We start from the raw sequence: 21,438 nt of genomic DNA, 5'->3' as shown, positions 1-21,438 counted from the left end.
AACCAAGTGGAGCGGTATCGTGCTAGATTGGTGGTAAAAGGGTATGCTCAGAAAGAAGGCACTGACTTCAATGAGATATTTACTCCTGTGGTTCGGCTTACAACAGTCAGAGTGGTGCTGGCATTGTGTGCGGTGTTTGACCTACATCTAGAACAGCTAGATGTGAAAACGGCGTTTCTTCATGGAGATCTTGAAGAAGAAATCTATATGCTCCAGCCAGAAGGTTTTGCAGAAATAGGCAAAGAGAACTTGGTTTGCAGGTTGAACAAATCTCTGTACGGTCTCAAACAGGCGCCGAGGTGTTGGTACAAGAGATTTGATTCCTATATCATGAGCCTTGGATACAACAGATTGAGTGCAGACCCTTGTACGTATTTCAAGAAGTCTGGTGATGATTATATCATTTTGCTGTTGTATGTGGACGACATGTTGGTAGCATGCCCCAACAAAGATCATGTCCAAGGATTGAAGGCACAGTTGGCTAGGGAATTTGATATGAAGGACTTGGGACCAGCAAACAAGATTCTAGGGATGCAAGTTCACCGAGACAGAAGTAACATAAAGATTTGGCTTTCCCAGAAAAATTATTTGAAGAAAATCTTGCAACGCTTCAACATGCAAAATAGTAAGCCAATTTCGACCCCTGTTCCTGTTAACTTCAAGTTATCCTCCGAGATGTGTCCTAGCAGTGAAGCAGAGAGGATGGAGATGTCTCGAGTACCATATGCATCAGCAGTGGGAAGTTTGATGTTCGCCATGATATGTACAAGACCGGACATTGCTCAAGCAGTGGGAGCAGTTAGTCGGTATATGGCGAATCCTGGAAGAGAGCATTGGAGCACTGTTAAGAGGATCCTTCGATACATTAAGGGTACCTCGAATGCTGCATTATGTTATGGAGGATCGGATTTTACACTCAGGGGCTATGTCAATTCAGATTATGCAGGTGATCCTGATAAGAGGAAATCTACTACTGGTTATGTGTTTACACTTGCAGGGGAGCAGTAAGCTGGGTTTCAAAACTGCAAACAGTTGTGGCGTTATCTACAACGGAGGCAGAATACATGGCAGCTACTCAAGGTTGCAAGGAGACAATATGGATTAAAAGGTTATTGGAGGAGATCAGACACAAACAAGAGAATGTTCCTTTGTTTCGTGACAGTCAGAGTGCCTTGCACATCGCAAGGAATCCAGCCTTTCATTCCAGGACGAAACACATTGGAGTACAATTTCACTTTGTACGAGAAGTAGTAGAAGAAGGAAGCGTGGATATGCAGAAGATCCATACGAAGGAAAACATAGCTGATTTTCTGACCAAGCCAGTAAACACTGATAAGTTTGAGTGGTGTAGATTCTCAAGTGGTCTAGTGGAAACGTAAGCAGCAGGGAATGACAAGATTGAAAGGATGTGTGGAGATGTGTTGATTCTCAATCAAATCTCCAAGTGGGAGAAATGTCGGCAGAAATAATGAAGGGAGGGACCAATCAAAATTCAACAAAGAAACGTGTGGTCTTCAAAATGGGTTGGCTAGCTGAGTTTTAAACATGTGGTTGGCCGGAAGAAAAGTTGAAGAGGAATTTTAATACGTGTTTTTAACGTGTGTTCACAAGGTCAAGGGACTCTATAAATAGAGCTCCCCCTTCATTTGGAAATCATCCCTTCATCCCTTCTTCGAGTTTTCTCTCATCTTATAAGCATTTGAGTGCTTAGTTCTATAATATTTGTGAGGTGTTTTGTTCTCCTGTATTAAGAGAGTGTGTGTTCTTTTTGGAAACACAGTGAGTGAGTTGTACACCACAAAATATTATAGTGGAAATTCTTTTCATCTTGCCCGTGGTTTTTACCCTAATTATTTTTAGGGGTTTTCCACGTAAATCTCGGTGTCCAGTTTATTCTTTATTTTCGGCTTTTATTATCTCAAATTCCGCACGTGGGACCAACACTGTATGGCTGTATATATCATAATCAATGTTAAAGTAATAGCATCAAATGTCATAGTCAGAAATCAATTTTCATTTAACCAAGACATGATCCATCGATGTTTAACTGAGAAACATGAGCCACACTAGAGAGTAGGAGACGTGATATGGCGAGACATGTTCGATTTTATCTACTAATAATCTATTTTTTCTGGGACTTTTAATAAGTTTTGCTTAGATCATAGATTCTTCTTTTTTACCACAATTACATCTTCGATCTCAACTTCATATCGCATACACGCACACTGTGTTAAGTATGCTTTGAGCATATGCCACATGTATTCCGAGATAAAATTGAGATTGGACCAAGAATTGAAGACGTTGTGCTTCAACATCTACCAGAAGCCAAGTCAATGCAACGCACCACAACAAGCAAACATGACTGGGGTGTTAAGTTTGAGAAGCATGGAATCATAGGAGGCAGAACTAAATATGTTATCAAAAACTAGTTGGTGTGAGATTAAATTAAATTACATTGTTTAAAAAAAATGATTTTATTCTAGCTGACACTTTTTTATGGGTTGATCATTTTCAATATTGAGCAGATTTAACAGTTATGGAGACTCATGGGCAGAGATGGAGGCAAGGGGCGAGTGGGTGTGATCGCACCTTCAAATTTTAAATTTCATTGATTAAGGGTCTAAAATTAGTTTATTTTTTCACTTTCCTTCGTAATATTTGTTCTTGCCCCCTTAAAATTTATTTTTGCCCCTTAACTTCTATTTTCTGGCTCTGTTCTTACTTATGGGTGTGATTTAGTGGTTCATTTTGAAAATAATGAAATGATCTATTTGATGCGAGTATAAATATTGAAGCATGTGCTTTTATACGTAGACTTTCACATTTAATATTTTACGTGTTTCTAAAACTAATTTTGACTTACTTTGTGTTTTCTTGGAACTTAAATGAAATTGTCATTGAGGTTGAAGTCGACGGTATTTCTGGAACCAATGTTAAGTACATGGATATGTTGCTTGTATTTTTTTTAAACAATTTATTGAAAGTTATTGTGGGGACCCGGACGCTAATCATCTTCTTAATCATCGTTGGGATTTAATTATCAATTCTGATAAACAGGGTCTAAAAATTTTTTTTTTTTTAATGTAAATGCGGAAGGTAATGGAATCTAAATAATATACATCTCTGTATAAAACTAAAATTCAGTATAAAAGTACCATACTGTACAAAATAGATCTAAGGTTCAGTTACTAAATTCAAGTAATAAAACCAAGTCTACAATAAGTCCGGAATCACCACGCTAGCTCGTCTTCTCTTATCATCTTCTTGACCCTGATCCAGCCCCACCTGTTGTCATGCACATCCCACCTGTTGTCATGCACACATACAAAACAAGACAACAGCCGGATAACTCCGGTGAGAATAAATCCCAGTATAAAACATGGTAAGCATGTATAGAAACAATCTAAATCATAAAACATGCTATCATGATCATATTCAAAATACTAGATTTCATAATCTATGAAATCAAATCAAATAAGCATGCAACTCAATTCAGATAAACACGCAATTTAAATCAAATCATATAAACATGCTGTCATAACTGAAAGCAATACACATGTGTTTCATAATCTATGAAACCACATTCATAACCACATGCAGTTCTAGTCAAATCATGTCTAGACTCGACTCAACTATAACTCTAGGGATCCCGGTGTGAATAAGACGTCAATGGCTGTCACCTAACCTCCCAATCGGGGTGACGGTACGTCTTATTCCTAGACTTCGGTCTGAGCTGTATCGACGGCTGGCAATAGGAGTAATGGCTACTCCTAAGTTGAGATACACCGAACGTCTAGAAGTCTGACAATGGCTGTCAAGACTTTCCTATCTTAAATGCAATGAATAACAATCTGTAAACAAAGCATAATCATATTCATAACTGAATATCACAATTATCTTACATGCTTGAATACAATTCTATAATCAAAGCATAATCAGGTAACAATATAAACAATAATCTAGTATGTGATTTTATTGGGAAACTCAAATTAATCTAATTTGAGTTATGCTTCTCGAATATCACATGAATTATACCTTTGTCGTCCCTGTCTGACGAAGATTACACTATATGATTTGTATTATATCACATTATATATATATATATATAAGTATTACATTATATATATGAGTATTACATTTGTTGAATGAACTGCAAGCCAAATGAATTGCAAGCTTAGGGTGTGGTGATTTTTTTGATGCCACAACCACCACCGGTACAGGACACTCATGTCTACTTGCCACACCTCAGCAATGTTAATAAACCCCAAAACTTCCACAATTTTCCGAGCTAATCGATTTTCCTTCGCTAAAAATCTCCGTGATTCTGGCAAATTCCGGTGTGTTGTGGATCAGATTGTTCACAATTTCTCCGTCCCCTCGTCTTTGCTAACCTCCGGCAACCTTATTGCCGCCGCGGGTTCAGGTACCGCGCATGGAGCAGTGACGTCAGCTATTACGCAAGTTGCGGTCACTGCCGTTGCAATTGCTTCGGGGGCTTGCCTCTCCACCAAAGTTGATTTTTTGTGGCCTAAAGTCAGTGAGCAACCCGGCAAGTTAAATCTCCTCGTATTTGTCCTTATGTTCTAAGCAACTCTGTTTTATCAAATTCGAAGCTTTCTGTCGAGAAGCACCACTTTCTCGAGGAAAAAGCTGAGTATATAATTGGTTAAGCACAATAGATTAATGAGTGAAATATAAAATGGAGTTCATAGATCGATTCAAGTGTAAAAGTGTCCGCATGTTTGCAGTCCCAGAAGGGGCTGGGAGCCTGGGACGGGTGGTCACCCCCCTCCGTTTAAAACTTATCGCTTGTGTGTATATACATGGTTCGTTGCATAGCACGAGTCAGATAAACGAAATTTACGAAGTTAGCAAAGCCATACTGCGCTTGGCATGGCACCTCAGAGTACTGAAATTTATTGAAAATGACTGAGAGGAATTTTACAGTATTTCTAATTTATTTGAGTGACAAAGCAGTATATCTGGTGCAGGAGCACTTGTATTGGATGGTGTAGATGTCACTGATTATCCTATTTTCAAAGAAGGAAAGGTGCTTCATCTTTAATTGCATATGTTCATTTGAAGTCAAAATGCTCTACAGCAATATTGCTACTAAACTCTGATTCTGTGAAGGCAGGTGCAGAAGGCAATAGCATTTGCAAGGAAAGCTCATCATGGCCAGATGAGGAAGACAGGGGACCCCTACTTATCCCACTGTATTCACACAGGAAAAATTTTAGCTGGTTTAATTCCATCAAATGGCAACAGAGTACTTAAATGCTACTTCCTGAAATTTAAATGCTACTTCCTGAAATTAAGTGCCAAAGTTTCTCCATAGATAAGAAACTGTTATGCACGATGTCTTTTTGCTGTCAAAGCATCATCAAAAAAATTTGCTTCTTTGACTGTAAATTGCATATTTGATAACTTGAAGAGTTTCCTGTCTTGTTTTTATTTGAGTGCCTCAATTGTTCATTAATGAAGCTATCTGTATACATTTTGAAGTAGCAAAATGCTTTTATGAAGGCAATCGATACAGTTGTTGCTGGAATCCTACACGATGTGGCTGATGACACTTGTGAAAGTTTGGACAGCATAAAGCGGGCGTTCGATGCAGACGTTGCGAAACTGGTGGGTGGAGTTTCCAGACTAAGTTATGTCAATCAGGTATAGACGTTAACATATCAATATAATTTTGAACTCTAAAATTTTCAGTGTTCACATTGGAAATGCCAAGTTGTTAATCCATTATAAGGGAAACAATTCAACTTCTCGTGGGAGGAGTGTGGGGTTATTCACCATATTGTTGTCAGTTCCAAACTTCCAGTGTTTGATTTGTCAGGACTTAAGCAAGGAATTTTGACTCTTTTGCTATGTGCACTCCTTGTTATCATTCTATCGCACTTTAATGTCTACTCCCCCTTTTAAGATGGTCAGCATTTCCATTGTTTTGGCACTCATCATATGCTTTTTCTCCAGTTATTACGTAGGCACCGCAGGATGAATGAGAGTCAAGCCACCATTAGCCATGAAGAGGTATACACAATGTTGCTATCATGCAAACAATTAGCTAAAGAGACATTCTTTAGATTTTGGACTCATTGTTGTCAAAGGCAAGCGCCTCTCGCCGCCACCATGGGGTCATCCCAGGCGCAGCGATTCACTAAGGCGAGCCCAGGCGCACGCCTGGACTAGCCTTGGAAGTTCACTCAGGCGGGCTTAGTGAATTTTTTTAATTACATGTTTAAAACAAAAAAACCTAAACCATATCAACTCAACGCTCCAACGATGGAATCAAAAGAAGAGACCGTTGAACAGAAGAACGAGGTGAGGACATCTACATCTAAAACAATTTGTACGCCTTGTGCCTCAGGCTCCATGGTCCTTGTGCGCCTCGTTGCGCCTTGCGCCTGGTTGGACTGCTTAATAGCTCTTGAAATGATCCAATAAACTCATTTTTTTTAAGTTACAACTTACAATCTTAATTTCATGCCGAAGACATTTTTATTTATTTATTTCAAGATGTTGCTGAATCAGTGCCCTATGTTAAGAGAAATCGAGTTTCAGAATCAATAGCTGGCTGAGTTCTTGTAATTAAACTAGAAAGAATCACAGAGGCCAATGCTGTTCAATATAGCCAGGAATCCGACGTCATGATGATAAAGGATGACGATACTTTTTTATATGTTCTGACATTTTGCACGCCCATGTTCTTAGAAGTATGAGATGTTGGCTCTATATCTTTCTTGTTCACACTTTACTGAAATTTCATGCGGGAATTAGGTGTACGAGGCTTCAAAACACTTATATAAGTGTTGTGATATCAGTGCAGTACAATTATATTCTCATCCAACTGCGTTGATTGATATTTTTAATCATAACATTATTAAGCAACATAATTTCTCAGCTAGTACCGAGGAAAAAATATCTTGTTGCAGTCATTTAAATATGATGATGTTGATGGAATCAGTGTTATACGGTTGTTTGTGATGTAACTTTGTTGAAATTGAATATTCATGCCTAGAAATCTGTCTTATAGGCAAATAATTTACGAGTGATGCTGCTGGGAATGATTGATGATCCACGAGTAGTTCTCATAAAGCTCGCTGATCGTCTTCATAACATGAGAACAATGTACTTATACTATGCTTCCTCTGTTTTTCTTTCCATGTATCCGCCAGAGATTATATCTATAGGCATTTAGATGACAAATTCATATGTTATTACTACTTAAGTTTGGTCAGCCTTTTTTCACTCGTAAGCTTTTCAATTGTCTTCTTCAAACAACATATCCGTCACTTGGTGTGGTTATGGGTTTTTGCAGATACGCTCTTCCTCCAACCAAAGCTCAAGCTGTTGCACAGGAGACATTAGCTATTTGGTGCTCACTTGCTTCCAGATTAGGCTTGTGGGCTCTAAAAGCTGAACTAGAAGACCTTTGCTTCGCTGTCCTCCAGGTTTATTGCTAACTATTTTTTAATGTGTTCTTATAAAAATAGAAAAACATGACATCGATGTTAGGAAACATTACCCATTGGTACTGCCTAAATGTGCAGCCCAAAATATTTCGCCAACTACGAGCTGACTTGGCTTCAATGTGGAGTTCCAACAAGGCAGGAAATCAAAGAAAAATATCTGCAAAGTCCAGCACTGTAATTCAATTCCCTGAATGTGGAGAACCTGGAGACTGGGAAGAGGAAAATGCAAGCATGAAGGTAATAGTTTTGAATGTGTCTTGATGTGAACCTAGAGCAGCATGTGCTTATTTCTATCCTTGATGAATATGCATAATTGTGTTGTAACTTCCAGTCATGTGAATGTTAGACATCTTACCTGCTTGTTTAGACGTGATTATCAGTGAATATATGTACTTCACTGTTTGGTTTTCTTATAATAGTTACTAGGTATCCACCAATTCCTCTGTGTAGAGATGTTGGCGTAATTTTTGTTTTCTCTGTATATTTGAGATAGTCTCTGTTTTTGTCTTTATACATAACTTCGATCGCTCTGTATGGATCTTCTTATCCTTTTTGTTCTTAATCTGCAGGTTCTTTTGCAAGCTGTTCTACCTTTTGATCTCATGCTGGATAGGAAGAAACGTGTTCATTTTTTGAAAATTCAAGCTACCTACAAGGATACACCTAAAAAACCTAAGGTTGTGAGGGATGCCGGCGCTGCTTTGGCATCTCTGGTTCTTTGTGAGGAAGCACTGGAGCGGGAATTATTTATCTCAACATCGTAGGTTATCCATTTATACATAATGTTATAAACCTAGTAATATTGCTGCTTTTCAAAGAGCATGATAGAAACCCACATTTTAACTTCGTTATATACATAATGTTTACAGATATGTTCCAGGAATGGAAGTAACTTTATCCGGACGCCTTAAAAGCTTGTATAGCATCTACAGTAAGGTATGGATTTATTTCTTGGTCGAGTGAGCAATAATTTGAGGTACTACCCATGATATATTTGATAAACTGATTATAAAAACTAATGCAGTTTGGGACTTTTTAAGATCCTCAGAGTTTAATATTTTGTACTGTTTTGGTGGAATAAATGAATCTTTTATTAAGATGTAATATTTGACTGGGGTGAGTTGAAAATTGAATGTGGCGCAAGCATTAAGCATGTCAAAAAATGAGGATAAGTTGCACAGGGCATGCCTAGGAATTGCCTCAAGGATGACAGCATAGTCTTTTCTGTCAATATTTAACTCGTAATACATTTTTTAGCTTGCTTTATTTGTTTCATTAAATCCCTGGTTTGGTTTTGAATGCTCGTGCATTTGACATCGTGAATTCTTTAATATATATTTAATACGTAATACTTTTGAGAATTTTTTCTGTGACAATCGTCGTGATCAGTTTAACTGTTCCTACTGTAAATATTGATACATCAAGTGTTCATTTTATCGATTCGGTTGTGACACGAGCTTTTAACCAGTGCTCATTTTGATTTCACCACTTCATAGATGAAGAGAAAAGATGTGGGCATTGACAAGGTATATGATGCCCGAGCTTTGAGGGTCATTGTTGGGGACAAGAATGGGACTTTACATGGACAGGCAGTTCAATGTTGTTACAATCTCCTTAACATAATCCACAAGTATATGTCAACAATAACTTCTCATCCAATCAAGTCAGTTTTGTGGTGTAAAGAGTTATCAAATATATGTTGTTCCTGACTTCAGGTTTTGGACCCCAATTGATGGTGAATTTGATGATTATGTCGTCAACCCAAAACCAAGTGGTTACCAGGTCAAAATTCTATTTTAATTACTGCATCTAGCTTTGTGCTAATGTTTTGCGAGAGTACATCTTGTGCTGTAATTCTGACTCCTCTCCTTGACGTATTTCCCCATTCTTAGTCACTGCACACTGCAGTACAAGGTCCAGACAACTCTCCTTTGGAAGTTCAAATACGAACACAGGTATATGATTCTTCAAATTTTGTACAGGAACTGACAGTGGCAACAATTCAATTTTGTTGATGCTCGACGATGATTCTTTAATTTAGAGGATGCATGAATATGCTGAACATGGTCTTGCTGCACATTGGCTTTATAAGGAGACTGAGATTTTATTGCCCTCCAAGAGCATTGTAACTGAGCCTAAAGTAGGTGCCTCGTCAAATTTCTCGAAGGAAATGGAAGATCAGGGTTCCCTTCAGGATGTTTCTGTCTTAAAATACAGTGCACTTAAAGTGGGACATCCGGTTCTCAGAGTGGAAGCAGGCCAATTACTTGCTGCTGTTATTCTTAGGTAACTTGCTACTGATTTGTCAGCTTTGACCCATGCATTTAACTTATCTTACTTGTGCATGAAATATTTATCTGTCCAGAGTTGATAACCACGGAAGAGATTTGCTTGTTGCTGTTAGCTTTGGACAAGCAGCTTCAGAAGCTGTGGCCGAAAGAAGATCTTCTTACCAAATAAAAAGATGGGAAGCTTACGCAAATCTGTACAAAAAGGTGCTATTTTTATCAGTTATAGGCTATCTAATATAGTAAAAAGAACTCTGTGTAACAGGCTAAAAGCTTGTAGTGAATTTTTTCATTACTTGTAAGAATTTAATATCTTTCAAAAATATTTGTGCTTCAGATTATGTGGCATTTTTGCATTGTTTTAAACATGTATTCTTCCTGGAGCCTGAAGCAAAATGTTTCCAGTCATAAACCTTTAAAATACTTTGTATGACCACAAAAGTGTTAGTTATCTGAATTAGTTGAGCAACAAAATTTAAAGGGGTTACCTGTTTTTTATTTGTTGTAATTTTAAGGTGTCCGATGAATGGTGGTTTGAACCCGGTCATGGGGATTGGTGCACCTGCTTGGAAAAATACACTCTTTGCAGAGATGGAATATACCACAAGGTATCTACGGAATGCATTTCTTGTTTCTTCTTTTCCATGTGCTGATAAAATTTATGTTCCTTCTTTTTCTTGCTTTGGAAATATTTTTCGTTGTTGTTTATTGCTCAATAGCAGCACATTCTAAATTACCAAATAAATCTGCAGAAAGATCAATTTCAGAGGCTGCTGCCAACCTTTATCCAAGTCATCGAATTGACAGAGTGGGAAGAAGCGGAATATTGGGGTGTCGTTTCAGATGTTTTTGAGGGGAAATCCATTGATTCCACTGATGCTAACTCAATTATTGAGGAGAGGCCTAGCTTTACCTCTAAATCGTCGTTGCTGGACACTGGCATCAACAACAAGGTATATCCTATGCGGCCATCAGATTATATGAAGTTCATGAAAAATTAACTGGTGGTCTCCATTGTATTAAAATTGATGCATCACGGCTTTTCCAAATCAATCACCTGGAAATTGAGGTGATTATTCAGTTTATTAATCAGAATTATTAATCCACGCGTTAGTTTTCATTAAATAACAGGTACAACTCTTGAGGACAATGCTTCAGTGGGAGGAACAACTGCGCTCAGAAGCTGGGTTACAGAAACTTACCTTTAGGAACTCGGTATCTCTTGGTGAAGTAGCAATTGTATGTTGGCCGCATGGTGAGATAATGAGATTGAGTACTGGCAGCACAGCTGCTGATGCTGCTAGAAGAATTGGGTTAGATGGGAAGCTGGTTTCAGTAAATGGGCACTTAGTATTACCCAGTACAAAGTTAAAAGATGGTGATGTAGTTGAAGTCAGAATGTAAAGTAGCTGGAGTCAGAATGTAAATAATTTCCAGAGAAAATTCTTTGCAAGTGGTGATCTAGTTGACGCAGAATGTAAATAATTTCACAGTGAAAATTCTTTGCAAGTGGTGATCTGGATCCTTAAATAGGTATGAGATTGAAGATCATACACGAGAGCAGGGTAGAATGATGCTGAAGCAGCATACTTTTATGTGTTCCACTGCAAATTGTGTATGGCTCTGCTTCTGTAAATTGGGTGCTGCACTGTTGTTTATGACTATTTATTAATCGCCAGCGCGCTGGTTTAAAATGGTTAAATTCAACAGTTTTCCAAACTCAATTCTCTCTCTCTAGTCCGAACCACTTTTTATGTTATTTTCCCTTATTTTTTAAATTGTTTTAGTGAAGAAATCAAGAAATGTTTTCGATTAATGGAAGATGTAAAAATGCGACAGTTTGTGCAATAGTCATAACTTATATTTCATAACAAATGCCCCCTATATTACCATTTTATAAAAGTTAATCAGGAATTGTCAGCTTGTGTTTGAATATATGTCTATTCAATCATCTGCAGATCTAGAAAAAACATACAATTGAATTCACAATAAGTTCTTGCAGCTTACAATTGGGTTAAATCGCAATTTCATATTTATAAGGGGCTAATCTATAATTTTCGCTTTTTTTTTTATGGGTTAGGTTGCATCCGTTTTCTGGTGGCCCAGATAACCCACGTAGGTCGCGCAGCAGACTCAAATACTTCCAGGCTTGAATCCAAAGTCCGCATCGCATGAAATTGATTCATACCGAACACTTTAAATCCACTGTTTACCTGAATCCAACCGCCAATCAGTCCCCGTGGTTTCATTTGAATGCCCCCAATTGTGACGTTACCCAACATTTTGAAGAAAACCCTAACCCTACCCCCTTTTTCTTAATTACAATATTCAGATCGTTGAAAAGCTGTCTCTTCCTAATCCGTATAAAATTGCTGTTTACCTGTGTTCAATTTATGGGTGGCTTACCGATAGGAGTCGGTACGGTACTTTTGTTCTGTCGATCAAAAAGCAAAGCGTGTTTCTCTTTAGTACTATACGTGATTCCTTTTGATTATTTTGTTGGCAGTGGTGAAATAATCTGTCTCGAGGACTCGGTCTTAATTATTGTTGGTTAAATAAAAAGATGAGAAAGTGAGCTGGGTAAATCGATAAGGTGTGTAGAGGGTGGGAGGGAATAGGACTTGTTTTGTTTATACGCTTGTTTATGTGCCTGTTTCTACCTTAAGACTTGTAGCATATATTTATATAGATAAAAAGTAGAGAGATGGGTAGTTCAGAATCTGGGGAAGTGGCTGATGGTTGTGTGGGGAGTATAGTGTGGGTTCGAAGGCGTAATGGGTCTTGGTGGCCTGGAAAAATACTTGGTCAGGAAGAGCTATCTTTGTCTCATATAACATCTCCGCGATCTGGAACTCCTGTGAAGCTTCTTGGGAGGGAAGATGCTAGCGTGTGAGTTTACACATGATCTTAAAAATTTCATTCCTGTGAAGCTTTATGTGCAATATTTGTGATGGTGTGCTGCGATGCATGTCATTTTGGTGGATGCGTTTGGTAATGGTTTTATGTTGATTGCTGCCTCTTTACTTTTCGTGATACCGATGGATTAACGTTTTTTGATACTGATGGATTAACGTTTTTTGTGAACTGACTTAATTTTTTGCTGCAGTGAGCTCAAATATGTAGACTTGTCAAAGGTAGAAAGATTTGTCATTGATGTTACTCAGATGCAACCTAGATTTACATCATGGCCTTAATTTTGCTAGTGTCTATGATCGACCACGTCTTAAGTGTCTTTTCTGTTTATTCACTACCATGATATTTTGGGTCATCCGAGCTCGTTGGCAGCATAAATTGTTATCAGAGGAGTAAAAAACCAATAAAAATGAAATCTAGCATGTATGAGAGGAATAAATGTACACTAGACATCGTGTCTCTCCGTGGTTTTTTAGGCTTTAATTCATTATTTTCAACTGAAAATAGTGTACAAAATCTCATTGCAGTGATACAATTCTACAGAAAGAAATGCAATTACTCTCTCCAAAGTTCAAATGGTTATTGGTTTATGATCTATGTTGTCAAGGTCCGTTCATGAACCACATGGACAACCATTTGGGTAAAAAGGCGATACTCAGAAGGGTTTAATTGCTTTGTACAGGACGAGAATTGTCATGAGTCCAAATGTTTAATGGCAGCAGTGAAGTTCCTGTTCCCCTGGAGTTTTTCTGTCAAATCTGTATGGAGAACTGAATATATGGTTTGTTAAATGTAATTTGGCCGCTTATTCAATATAATATAAGAAAATGTTTCTCTTTAATACAAACTACTTCGCATGCATTATTTTATGTGGCATTTGATTAGTTTTTTGCAAATTTATTATAGATCACAAAAGTAAATACTTCCTGTGAGACTTGAACTGTTTCCAAATCCTTCAGCCAGTTGTGCAGTTTGACTTCAAAATGAATGTCATTTTGCTAGTCTTCCCCAAGTTACTATTGCTTATGAATATTTTTGCTGTGTGTACCACCAGGGACTGGTACAATTTGGAGAAGTCAAAACGCGTAAAGGCATTCCGATGTGGTGAGTTTGATGACTGTATAGAAAGGGCTGAAGCCTCTCAGGGTATGCCTCCAAAGAAAAGAGAGAAATATGCTCGTCGGGAAGATGCAATACTACATGCTCTTGAACTAGAGAGGCAATTATTGGAGATTAAGTATGGGAAATTGGAAAATTCTTCTAATCATAGGAGCAAATCGTCACCAGATGCTGCAACATCTTCAGAGTATTTGGGAGATGGAGGCAAAAATAAAAATGAATCCAAATCAGATCAAATATCTGAAAGGCTTGGTTTGTCTCCTGTTGAGAAGAATGCAGAGGTCTGTCTGTATGAAGTGATTGCTAGAGAGGAAAGTCAATTGAGTGGAGATGATGATGGTGCCAGTGTGCTGCCTCGGACGCGAGGATTACAGGACTTTGGTCTCCGCGCTGCACCAATAAGTAAGCTTTCTACTTTAATAGCTTCAATTTTTTTCAACTTCTTGTTTGTCTTATTACCTTATTATTTACCTTTTTAATTGTTGCCCTTAAATTAGAATGATAAACTATGTCCAGCATCAAAAGCTTGTCTGAGAACTTTCTAATTAAGAGATATCATAGGAGCCACTCTCTTGTCATACTGGATTACTGCTAAATTACCTGTTGTTTGAGTCTAACCCTACAGATGGTTCTGTTTCTGCCTCTACAGGAGAGGAGCTGTCCGGAGTTACATTTCGTGCAAAGAGGAGCAGATGTGCTTACCTGTCGAATGATTCTGGAGATTATTTGAATGATGGACAATTGCAATCCTCGCTGGCAGAAATGCCAGTTTCCAAGCTTGAAGAAAAAGACTTGCCCTATTCGGATTTGGGTGAAGACCATATTTCTGAGTCCACAGAGGATACAGAAACAGATTGCTCTGAGACAGATTCTATGGAATCAGATTCAGATGATGATTTGACTGCACTTTCTGGTTAGCATGATGAATCCTTTCATGAAACTAAGCAACTAGCACATTTTCCTATGTTCCATGTGCTCATCATTTTTTGAAAAAACTATGTTCTGCTTCTAAAGCTTCACAGTTCATTTTCTGTTTTTGGCAATTTATTATTTTCTGTACCAAAATAGTATTTAATGGAACAACTTATCTGTGTTTTTTATTAAATGCGCACCATGAGCAAGGATGATTTATTTGCAAAATGATGATTGATTCGGCCACTGTTTTAGGAATTATTGTTTTATCTGATCTATTTATTGATTCTTGGTGGTTGCTGTTCCTAACGTCCATGGCCAATTGATTTTACATGAATATTTGACTGGTAAAAAATAGTCTGGTTTCATAGGCTCATTTTTTTACCTGGTTATACAGATGGTTCTGCCTCTATAGAATTGCATCCTAAATATCCGAGAATTGAAGCCAATGATGGGCATGGAAGTATTAACAGTGATGACCCCGATGAATTGACATTTCCTGATGACTTGTCCAACCCAAATGAACATGCATCAACTAAATCAGGTGTATCTAAATGGCAGCTGAAAAGGAAAAGAAATAACCGCGGTCTCGGAAAGCGGTCGGTTGACAGAACTGATTCAGAGGTGTTCAGACGATATACGAATGGAAGAAGTTCCCATTGGACCAGTGGTGGTACCAAGGCTGATTCAGGCCAGAAAAGTCGTAGGACCCATGCGGCCAAATATAAATCAACAGGTCTAAGTCGTTCTGGTCACAATATCATAGATTCAGATGTGTTGACATGGGATAATTACTCTGCAAAAAGAGGATTCTGGGAGGATAGTCGTGAGTATCCAGACACTATGTTCGCTGATAGGCATCATTTTGGTGGTAGGATCATGTTGGTAGATGTGGATTTAGAAGTTCAGGCCAGCAACTACCGAAGGGATGTTCCTATGATTTCAATGCTGAGTATGCTAAATGGACATGCTATAATTGGTCATCCCATCCAAATGGAAGTGCTCGAGAGTGGGTCATCGGAAAACCTTCTTGCTGCAGCTGATAATATTTTCCCTGAGTCGTTGGAGAGTCCTAACAGGCTTCCCCCCTCGTGGAGGACTGGCCGTAGGACAGCAAATTCTCGTGTTCCACGCCCACATTTATACTCATCAATTGAAAATGATTGTAAGCATCAAACTCGATCGGCCTATCAAGATAGAAAGCTTCCATTTGGCTCCAGTCAAGGTCAGAAAGCAAATATGTCCATACCAATCATTCCCAACTATTCTGCCGAGAAGATATTCTCCAAAAATTCACCGAGGAAAATTAGCCCATCTACTAGTCAGAAGATTAGAACATTGTCTTCGATTGCCTCTGAGCCAAAAAATCGTCGTAACGATATGAGAAGTGGTGGCAGCAGCAGCGGTGACTACCATGTGGATGGGCTGATAAAAACCGAAGCTCCACCCACAGCCGTTGCTTGTATACCTGTAAGCCTGGTATTCAGTAGGCTACATGAGTTACTCGGGTGCCATCAGTAGCAACTGCTATTATGGTTACTACTAGCTGCATGTACATTTTAGAAGAGCAACAATAACGACAAGATCCAGCATCCTACTTCGCCGATTCCCCAAGCTTGTTAACCTTTGGCAAGAAAAATAATTAGGGCCGACAGAATATCACGCGGAAGTGTCATAGATTTAAGTCACATTTATGTTATGTGGACATGAAAAGAAGAGGATGGTGGAATCTATCTGCAGCCTGCACGAGATAGGAATACATATTGCAGATTTATTTATATGGTTGAATGAATATGTACATTTTATTTTGACTCGTCAAATTTTTCTTTCTCTGGATCAAAACGATAAGATTAATTCCCTGATAAGTTGAATGAGACAGGTGTTTACTGCTATGTATGAAGTATATTATCAATAATTTGTTTATGTTCCCACAATATCTATGTGTTTTACAAAAGATTCTAATTTGAAATTTCTCATCTTAAAAAGTACAAATTACAATTGTTATTTAAAAGCCTTAGACAAGCAAAAGTTAGTGTCGAAAGCTACCTTTGATTAAATTTTAAAAAAAAATTCATTTAATCACCCTTACGAATATATAAAAAATTATAATTTTTAGCTAAAAATATATTCACTGGTTGGCAAGTATTTAAATTAATTATACTTTCGAGTAATTAACAAATTTATGGGCAACATTACGAGAAACAATGTAATTACTATTATCTTTGATAAATTTTCATCTATTTTAGAAAAAAAAATTCCAATAATTATAGCATAAAAAAGCAAATACTTCAGAATCAATTATAAATGGCGCATTAGAGAGATACCACCACAAAGTAAGCTTTGACAATTTGTCAAATGCACCTTTCCTCGTCATTCCCACCGAAACCCAAACGTTATTCTGCCGCCGCCTTCCGCTGTCTCTTAAGATTTCTCAGTCATCTACACAACAACAACGTGATTCTGTGACTAAAAGGAAGCTAATTCACCAGCAGCACATAATTCGGGGTCTCCCTCTCCGCTCAAATCCAGATGTCACCTTCCGAATACTTTCCAATTACCTATCCCACTATGCCCATTCAGATGTTCTCACTATCCTACGTCATATCTCACCTTACCGTTCCGAAGTTTTCTTTTGGAATATCCTAATCAAATGGAAAGTTTCTTGGGGAGATCACAGAGTGCCCTCAGCATGTTTGGTGAAATGTGGATTCTTGGTTGGGTTCCTGATGGATACACTTTCCCCTACGTTCTCAAGGCATGTGGGGAACTTTCTTTGCTGGCTACTCGGTCGTTTGTCCACGCGCTTGCGTTTGTTATAGGTTAGGTTTTCTCTAATGTGTTTGTGGGCAATGCTGTCGTGGCTATTTTTGGGCGTTGTGGGGCAAGTGATGAGGCGTACAAACTTTTTGATGAAATGCTTCTGAGAGGGATGTGTGATGTTATATCCTGGAATTCCATTAGGGGTGTTTACGTTCATATTGGGGAGTGTACGAGTGCTTTGTCGATGTTGGGAGATATGGTCAAGAATGATGATTTTAATGCAGATGCAGTTAGTTTGGTAAATGTGCTCACAGCCTGTGTTTCTGTTAAAGCATGGAGGAGTGGAACAAAAATTCATGGATCTCGATCATGAGAGGTTTGTTTGAGGATGTGTATGTGGGGAATGCAATTGTTGTTATGTATGCAAAGCGTGGATTAATAGACCAGGCAAAGAATGTATTCGATATGATGGAGGTGAAGGACGGGTGTCTTGGAATGCACTAGTTACATGATACTCTCAAATTGAGAGATTTGATCACGTTTTGGAATTTTTGAGAGAATGAGGGAGAAAGAGATCGAGTTGAATGTGGTGACATGGATTGCTATAATTTCAGGGTATACATAGAGAGGACTTGGCTATGAGGCACTTGATATGTTTAGGGAGATGATATTTTCTGGATCGCAACCACATGAAGTTATATTGTTGTCAATTTTATCAGGGTTGTGCTTCAGTCGGCAGCATTGATAGGGAAATGAAATGCACTGTTATGTTTTGAAAAAATTTAAATTGGAAGGTCAAATCATGGGGACATGATGGTGATCAATGGCATCATAGATCTGCATGCAAAGTGCAAGAACTTCGGAGCAGCACATAAACTATTCAGTTTGATTGATTGTGAAAACAGAAATGTGGTTACTTGGACAGTCATGATTGGTGGTTATGCACAACATGGAGACGCCAACTGATGCCTTGCAACTTTTTACTGAAATGCTAAAGAACAAATGTGGCATTATGTCAAACCCGTTCACTATATCACGTGCATCAGTGGCTTGTGCATGTCTAGGTTCCCATAGACTTGGCCAAGAAGTCCATGCTTATATACTGAGGAATCGCTAAATAGAGGTATGCTTTTTGTGTCAAATTGCCTTATTGACATGCATGCTAAATCTGGAAATGTAGATGCTGCTCGAGCTCTTTTTGATGGAATTATTGGCAAAAATGTAGTCTCCTAGACATATATAATGACTGGATATGAGATGCATAGTCGTGGAGAGGAGGCTCTCCAAGTTTTCAGTGGGATGAGGAAGGCTAGTCTCCTTGTTGATGGGTTACTTTTGTGGTTGTGCTATGTGCTTGTTGTCACTCTGGAATTGTGGAGAAGGGAATTAATTACTTCAACAAGATGAAGGAATTTCAGGTGGTTCTAGAAGTGGAACATTGTGCTCGTGTCTTTGATTTTTGAATCGTGCTGAACGCTTGCATAAAGCTTTGAAGCTCATAGAGGACATGCCGATGGAACCCAGTCCAATAGTTTGGGCTGACACTGCTTAGTGGTTGCAGGGTTCATGGGAATGTGGAACTTGCAGAGCATGTAGTAAATAAGTTGTTAGAGTTAACATGTAGTTAATAAGTTGTTAGAGTTAAACTTGAGAATGATGGCTACTCTACAACAGGTCCCGGCATGCCTATTAGAAGTGACCAAAACTTGCAGAATCCGATTGTGATTGTCATACGGCTTTTAAATTACATTTCTAGGATCATTGAACATGAAATCATTTTGAGGGACTCAAGTCGTTTCCACCATTTCAAAAATGGATCATGCCCCTACTCGAAACTAGTTTTGCTCTCCATGATGTAGATGACGAGGAGAGAAGAGATCTTTACTTGAACATTGCGAGAAATTGGCCCTTGCTTATGGCATTCTTACAACAGGTCTCGGCATGCCTATTAGGATTACCAAAAACTTGCGTGTATGCGGTGATTGTCATACAGCTTTAAATTACATTTCTAGGATCATTGAACATGAAATCATTTTGAGGGACTCAAGCCGTTTCCACCATTTCAAAAATGAATCATGCCCCTACTCCTTTAAAAGATATCGGTAAGGAGGGAATATTTTCCAACTGAATGATTTGTAGAATGTGTCAGAAATATTGCTTCAGCCGCAAAAGAGGCAAAAAACACAATTCTGCAGTTCATTTTCAGAAATAATGTACCACCAATTTCATAGTGGCATGTATTTGCTCATCTTTTGATGGATAGGGCATGGAAGAACTGATGTTATGAATCATTTTAATTGAACTAAACATAATTGTTCCCACATAGTGCAGTTTCGTCACGCTATGGTTTCCATCCTTGCTCCCAAGGTAGCAAGACGATGTCAAGATACTATTAATGGTGGTACTAGTGAGACTCATAACCAAAGAAGCAATTGATATGAATCTGATCGAGCATGGCTTGCTAATGGCCGGTGATGAACAAGATTCGAGGGCAAATCCTTTTCACGAAAGATGTGTGATGCATGTGAGCCATATAATCATTGTTCAAGTGTTAAATGATGAGGGAGACCAGAAGCATCCGTGCATGAGCGCCACACTTACTGCCAAGAAGACGAATTCCGGAACCTTCCGCGCCCGAGCGGTCAAATCCTACCGCTCGAGCGCCACACTTACTGTACAAGAGATGATTTCCAGAACACTTGGCGCTCAAGCGATCAAATCCTACCGCCCGAGCGTGCCCTCTTACGGGAAATTTAGACTTTAGCCTAATTTAGAATCCTAGATTATTTGGTAACTTATTTTGAGTATCTTTTTTATATGTAAATAACATATAGACGAACATGGAACACAATTAATAATTATCTTGAGTTTATACAAAAGTTTTAGATTTTTTCTCTCAAACAGTCAAAGCTTTGCTTTGTTCTTCAAAAATCAAACTTATCAAAGTTTTTACTTTGTAATGTTTGTCGATTGATCTCATATGGATTGTCAAAGACAAGCTTTTTGAAGGTTCGTCTGATTCTCAATTGTGTCAGCCGTGAATATTTTTTGCTAAGTTTTCATCGCTTACAGGTGAATATCACAAAATCGTTGCTTGTTTCAAAAGATCGGGACAACACAACATTCTTTGTTTCATCGAATTGAGGGCGTGACTCCGTTTTGAGTACGTTTGCTTTTCGTGTTTGAAGAATCGTATCAGCAACTGTCAATGTGACCTTCAAATTAGTTGAAACTGGTAACTTGGTGATTTCTGGAAACTATTGAGAAATGAGACAACAACTTTATTGAACAGATTATATTCAACATGGGCAGATTTGAAACTGTTGTCTATTTATATAGTGGAGTTGCATGATTGGACTAAGATTGCTATTTAAATGTGTTGAAATCTGAGATTGCACAAAAGTTTGAACTAGGCACCTGGTCAAAGATTTGCAATATCACTTAGATGGATATGAGACGCTTTTTGTCTATGATGGAAAGAAAAAAGGATGAATCCCCTGTAATGGATAGAAAGGCTAACAATTGCATTGGATGTTTCTAGAGGTGTTGGGTACCTCCACTGCTTAGATTGACCGAGTTTGTCATAGGGATCTGAAGTTGTTTAATGTTCTAGTGGACAATGATACGAGGGAAGAAAGATGGCAAATTTTAGGCTGACTCTTTTGGATTCCACATATGGGAAAGCTTTAATTACCATTAGATTTACCGGAATGTTCATCTATTTCGCTCCAGTAGGTAGCATTTTCACATGTCGACAAAGGCTTTTAATATATGTAAACATCATCAAAATTAATCTTCTATTATTCGAAATTTGGTTTCATGTCTCAATCTAAGAATTGTTGCTTGCATAAATGTGTTGTAGCCGCTAAAGGCAATGTGTATAGCTTTGGCGTCATTCTAATGGAGCTAATCAACAGAGGAAGAGCACTAGAGGAATCCTTACCAGACAAAATCACTGATGCGGAATC

The 21,438-nt window shown here is 38.3% G+C and overlaps 2 protein-coding genes and 1 pseudogene across 8 annotated transcripts; all 3 read left to right on the top strand.

Moving 5' to 3' along the window:
• The first annotated feature begins 4,153 nt into the window (after positions 1-4,153).
• LOC140806966 (uncharacterized) lies at positions 4,154-11,614 on the top strand. Of its 5 annotated transcripts, none has more exons than XM_073163542.1 (18): positions 4,154-4,549; positions 4,992-5,050; positions 5,138-5,269; positions 5,527-5,667; positions 5,980-6,036; positions 7,040-7,134; positions 7,325-7,457; positions 7,557-7,715; positions 8,048-8,238; positions 8,348-8,414; positions 8,975-9,108; positions 9,194-9,260; positions 9,371-9,433; positions 9,520-9,764; positions 9,844-9,973; positions 10,282-10,374; positions 10,519-10,719; positions 10,898-11,614. In XM_073163542.1, exons 1-18 carry the CDS (start codon positions 4,228-4,230, stop codon positions 11,168-11,170), a joined length of 2,562 nt encoding a protein of 853 aa, XP_073019643.1. In that variant the 5' UTR covers positions 4,154-4,227; the 3' UTR covers positions 11,171-11,614. The 5 variants fall into 5 exon arrangements, with proteins under 5 accessions (XP_073019643.1, XP_073019644.1, XP_073019647.1 ...); XM_073163546.1 differs by having other exon boundaries at positions 4,412-4,553; XM_073163544.1 differs by lacking the exon at positions 4,154-4,549 and adding an exon at positions 4,574-4,906.
• A 246-nt stretch (positions 11,615-11,860) lies between these two features.
• On the top strand, positions 11,861-16,602 carry LOC140807003 (uncharacterized protein At1g51745-like). 3 transcript variants are annotated; one of them, XM_073163638.1, is made up of 4 exons: positions 11,861-12,184; positions 13,734-14,200; positions 14,448-14,711; positions 15,108-16,602. In XM_073163638.1, exons 2-4 carry the CDS (start codon positions 13,828-13,830, stop codon positions 16,229-16,231), a joined length of 1,761 nt encoding a protein of 586 aa, XP_073019739.1. In that variant the 5' UTR covers positions 11,861-12,184; positions 13,734-13,827; the 3' UTR covers positions 16,232-16,602. The 3 variants fall into 3 exon arrangements, with proteins under 3 accessions (XP_073019739.1, XP_073019738.1, XP_073019740.1); XM_073163637.1 differs by having other exon boundaries at positions 11,862-12,655; XM_073163639.1 differs by lacking the exon at positions 11,861-12,184 and adding an exon at positions 13,356-13,460.
• Positions 16,603-16,892: 290 nt separating this feature from the next.
• On the top strand, positions 16,893-19,113 carry LOC140807921 (pentatricopeptide repeat-containing protein At5g16860-like; annotated as a pseudogene).
• The last annotated feature ends 2,325 nt before the right edge of the window (positions 19,114-21,438 follow it).

This window comes from Primulina eburnea, chromosome 12 (assembly GCF_022965805.1).
Source record: "Primulina eburnea isolate SZY01 chromosome 12, ASM2296580v1, whole genome shotgun sequence".
Classification (NCBI taxonomy): Eukaryota; Viridiplantae; Streptophyta; class Magnoliopsida; order Lamiales; family Gesneriaceae; genus Primulina; species Primulina eburnea.
The sequence above is the reverse complement of the archived record's forward strand: the minus strand, read 5'-3'. Positions and strand labels throughout refer to the sequence as shown.

Coding starts and splice junctions, on each gene's coding strand:
- LOC140807003 (XM_073163637.1), top strand. CDS start 12,471: ATGGGTAGTTCAGAATCTGGGGAAGTGGCTGATGGTTGTGTGGGGAGT. Junction 12,656..13,733: donor GGGAGGGAAGATGCTAGCGT/GTGAGTTTACAC, acceptor GTGTACCACCAG/GGACTGGTACAATTTGGAGA. Junction 14,201..14,447: donor TCTCCGCGCTGCACCAATAA/GTAAGCTTTCTA, acceptor CTGCCTCTACAG/GAGAGGAGCTGTCCGGAGTT.
- LOC140806966 (XM_073163542.1), top strand. CDS start 4,228: ATGTCTACTTGCCACACCTCAGCAATGTTAATAAACCCCAAAACTTCC. Junction 9,109..9,193: donor CTCCTTAACATAATCCACAA/GTATATGTCAAC, acceptor TCCTGACTTCAG/GTTTTGGACCCCAATTGATG. Junction 9,261..9,370: donor CAAAACCAAGTGGTTACCAG/GTCAAAATTCTA, acceptor CCCCATTCTTAG/TCACTGCACACTGCAGTACA.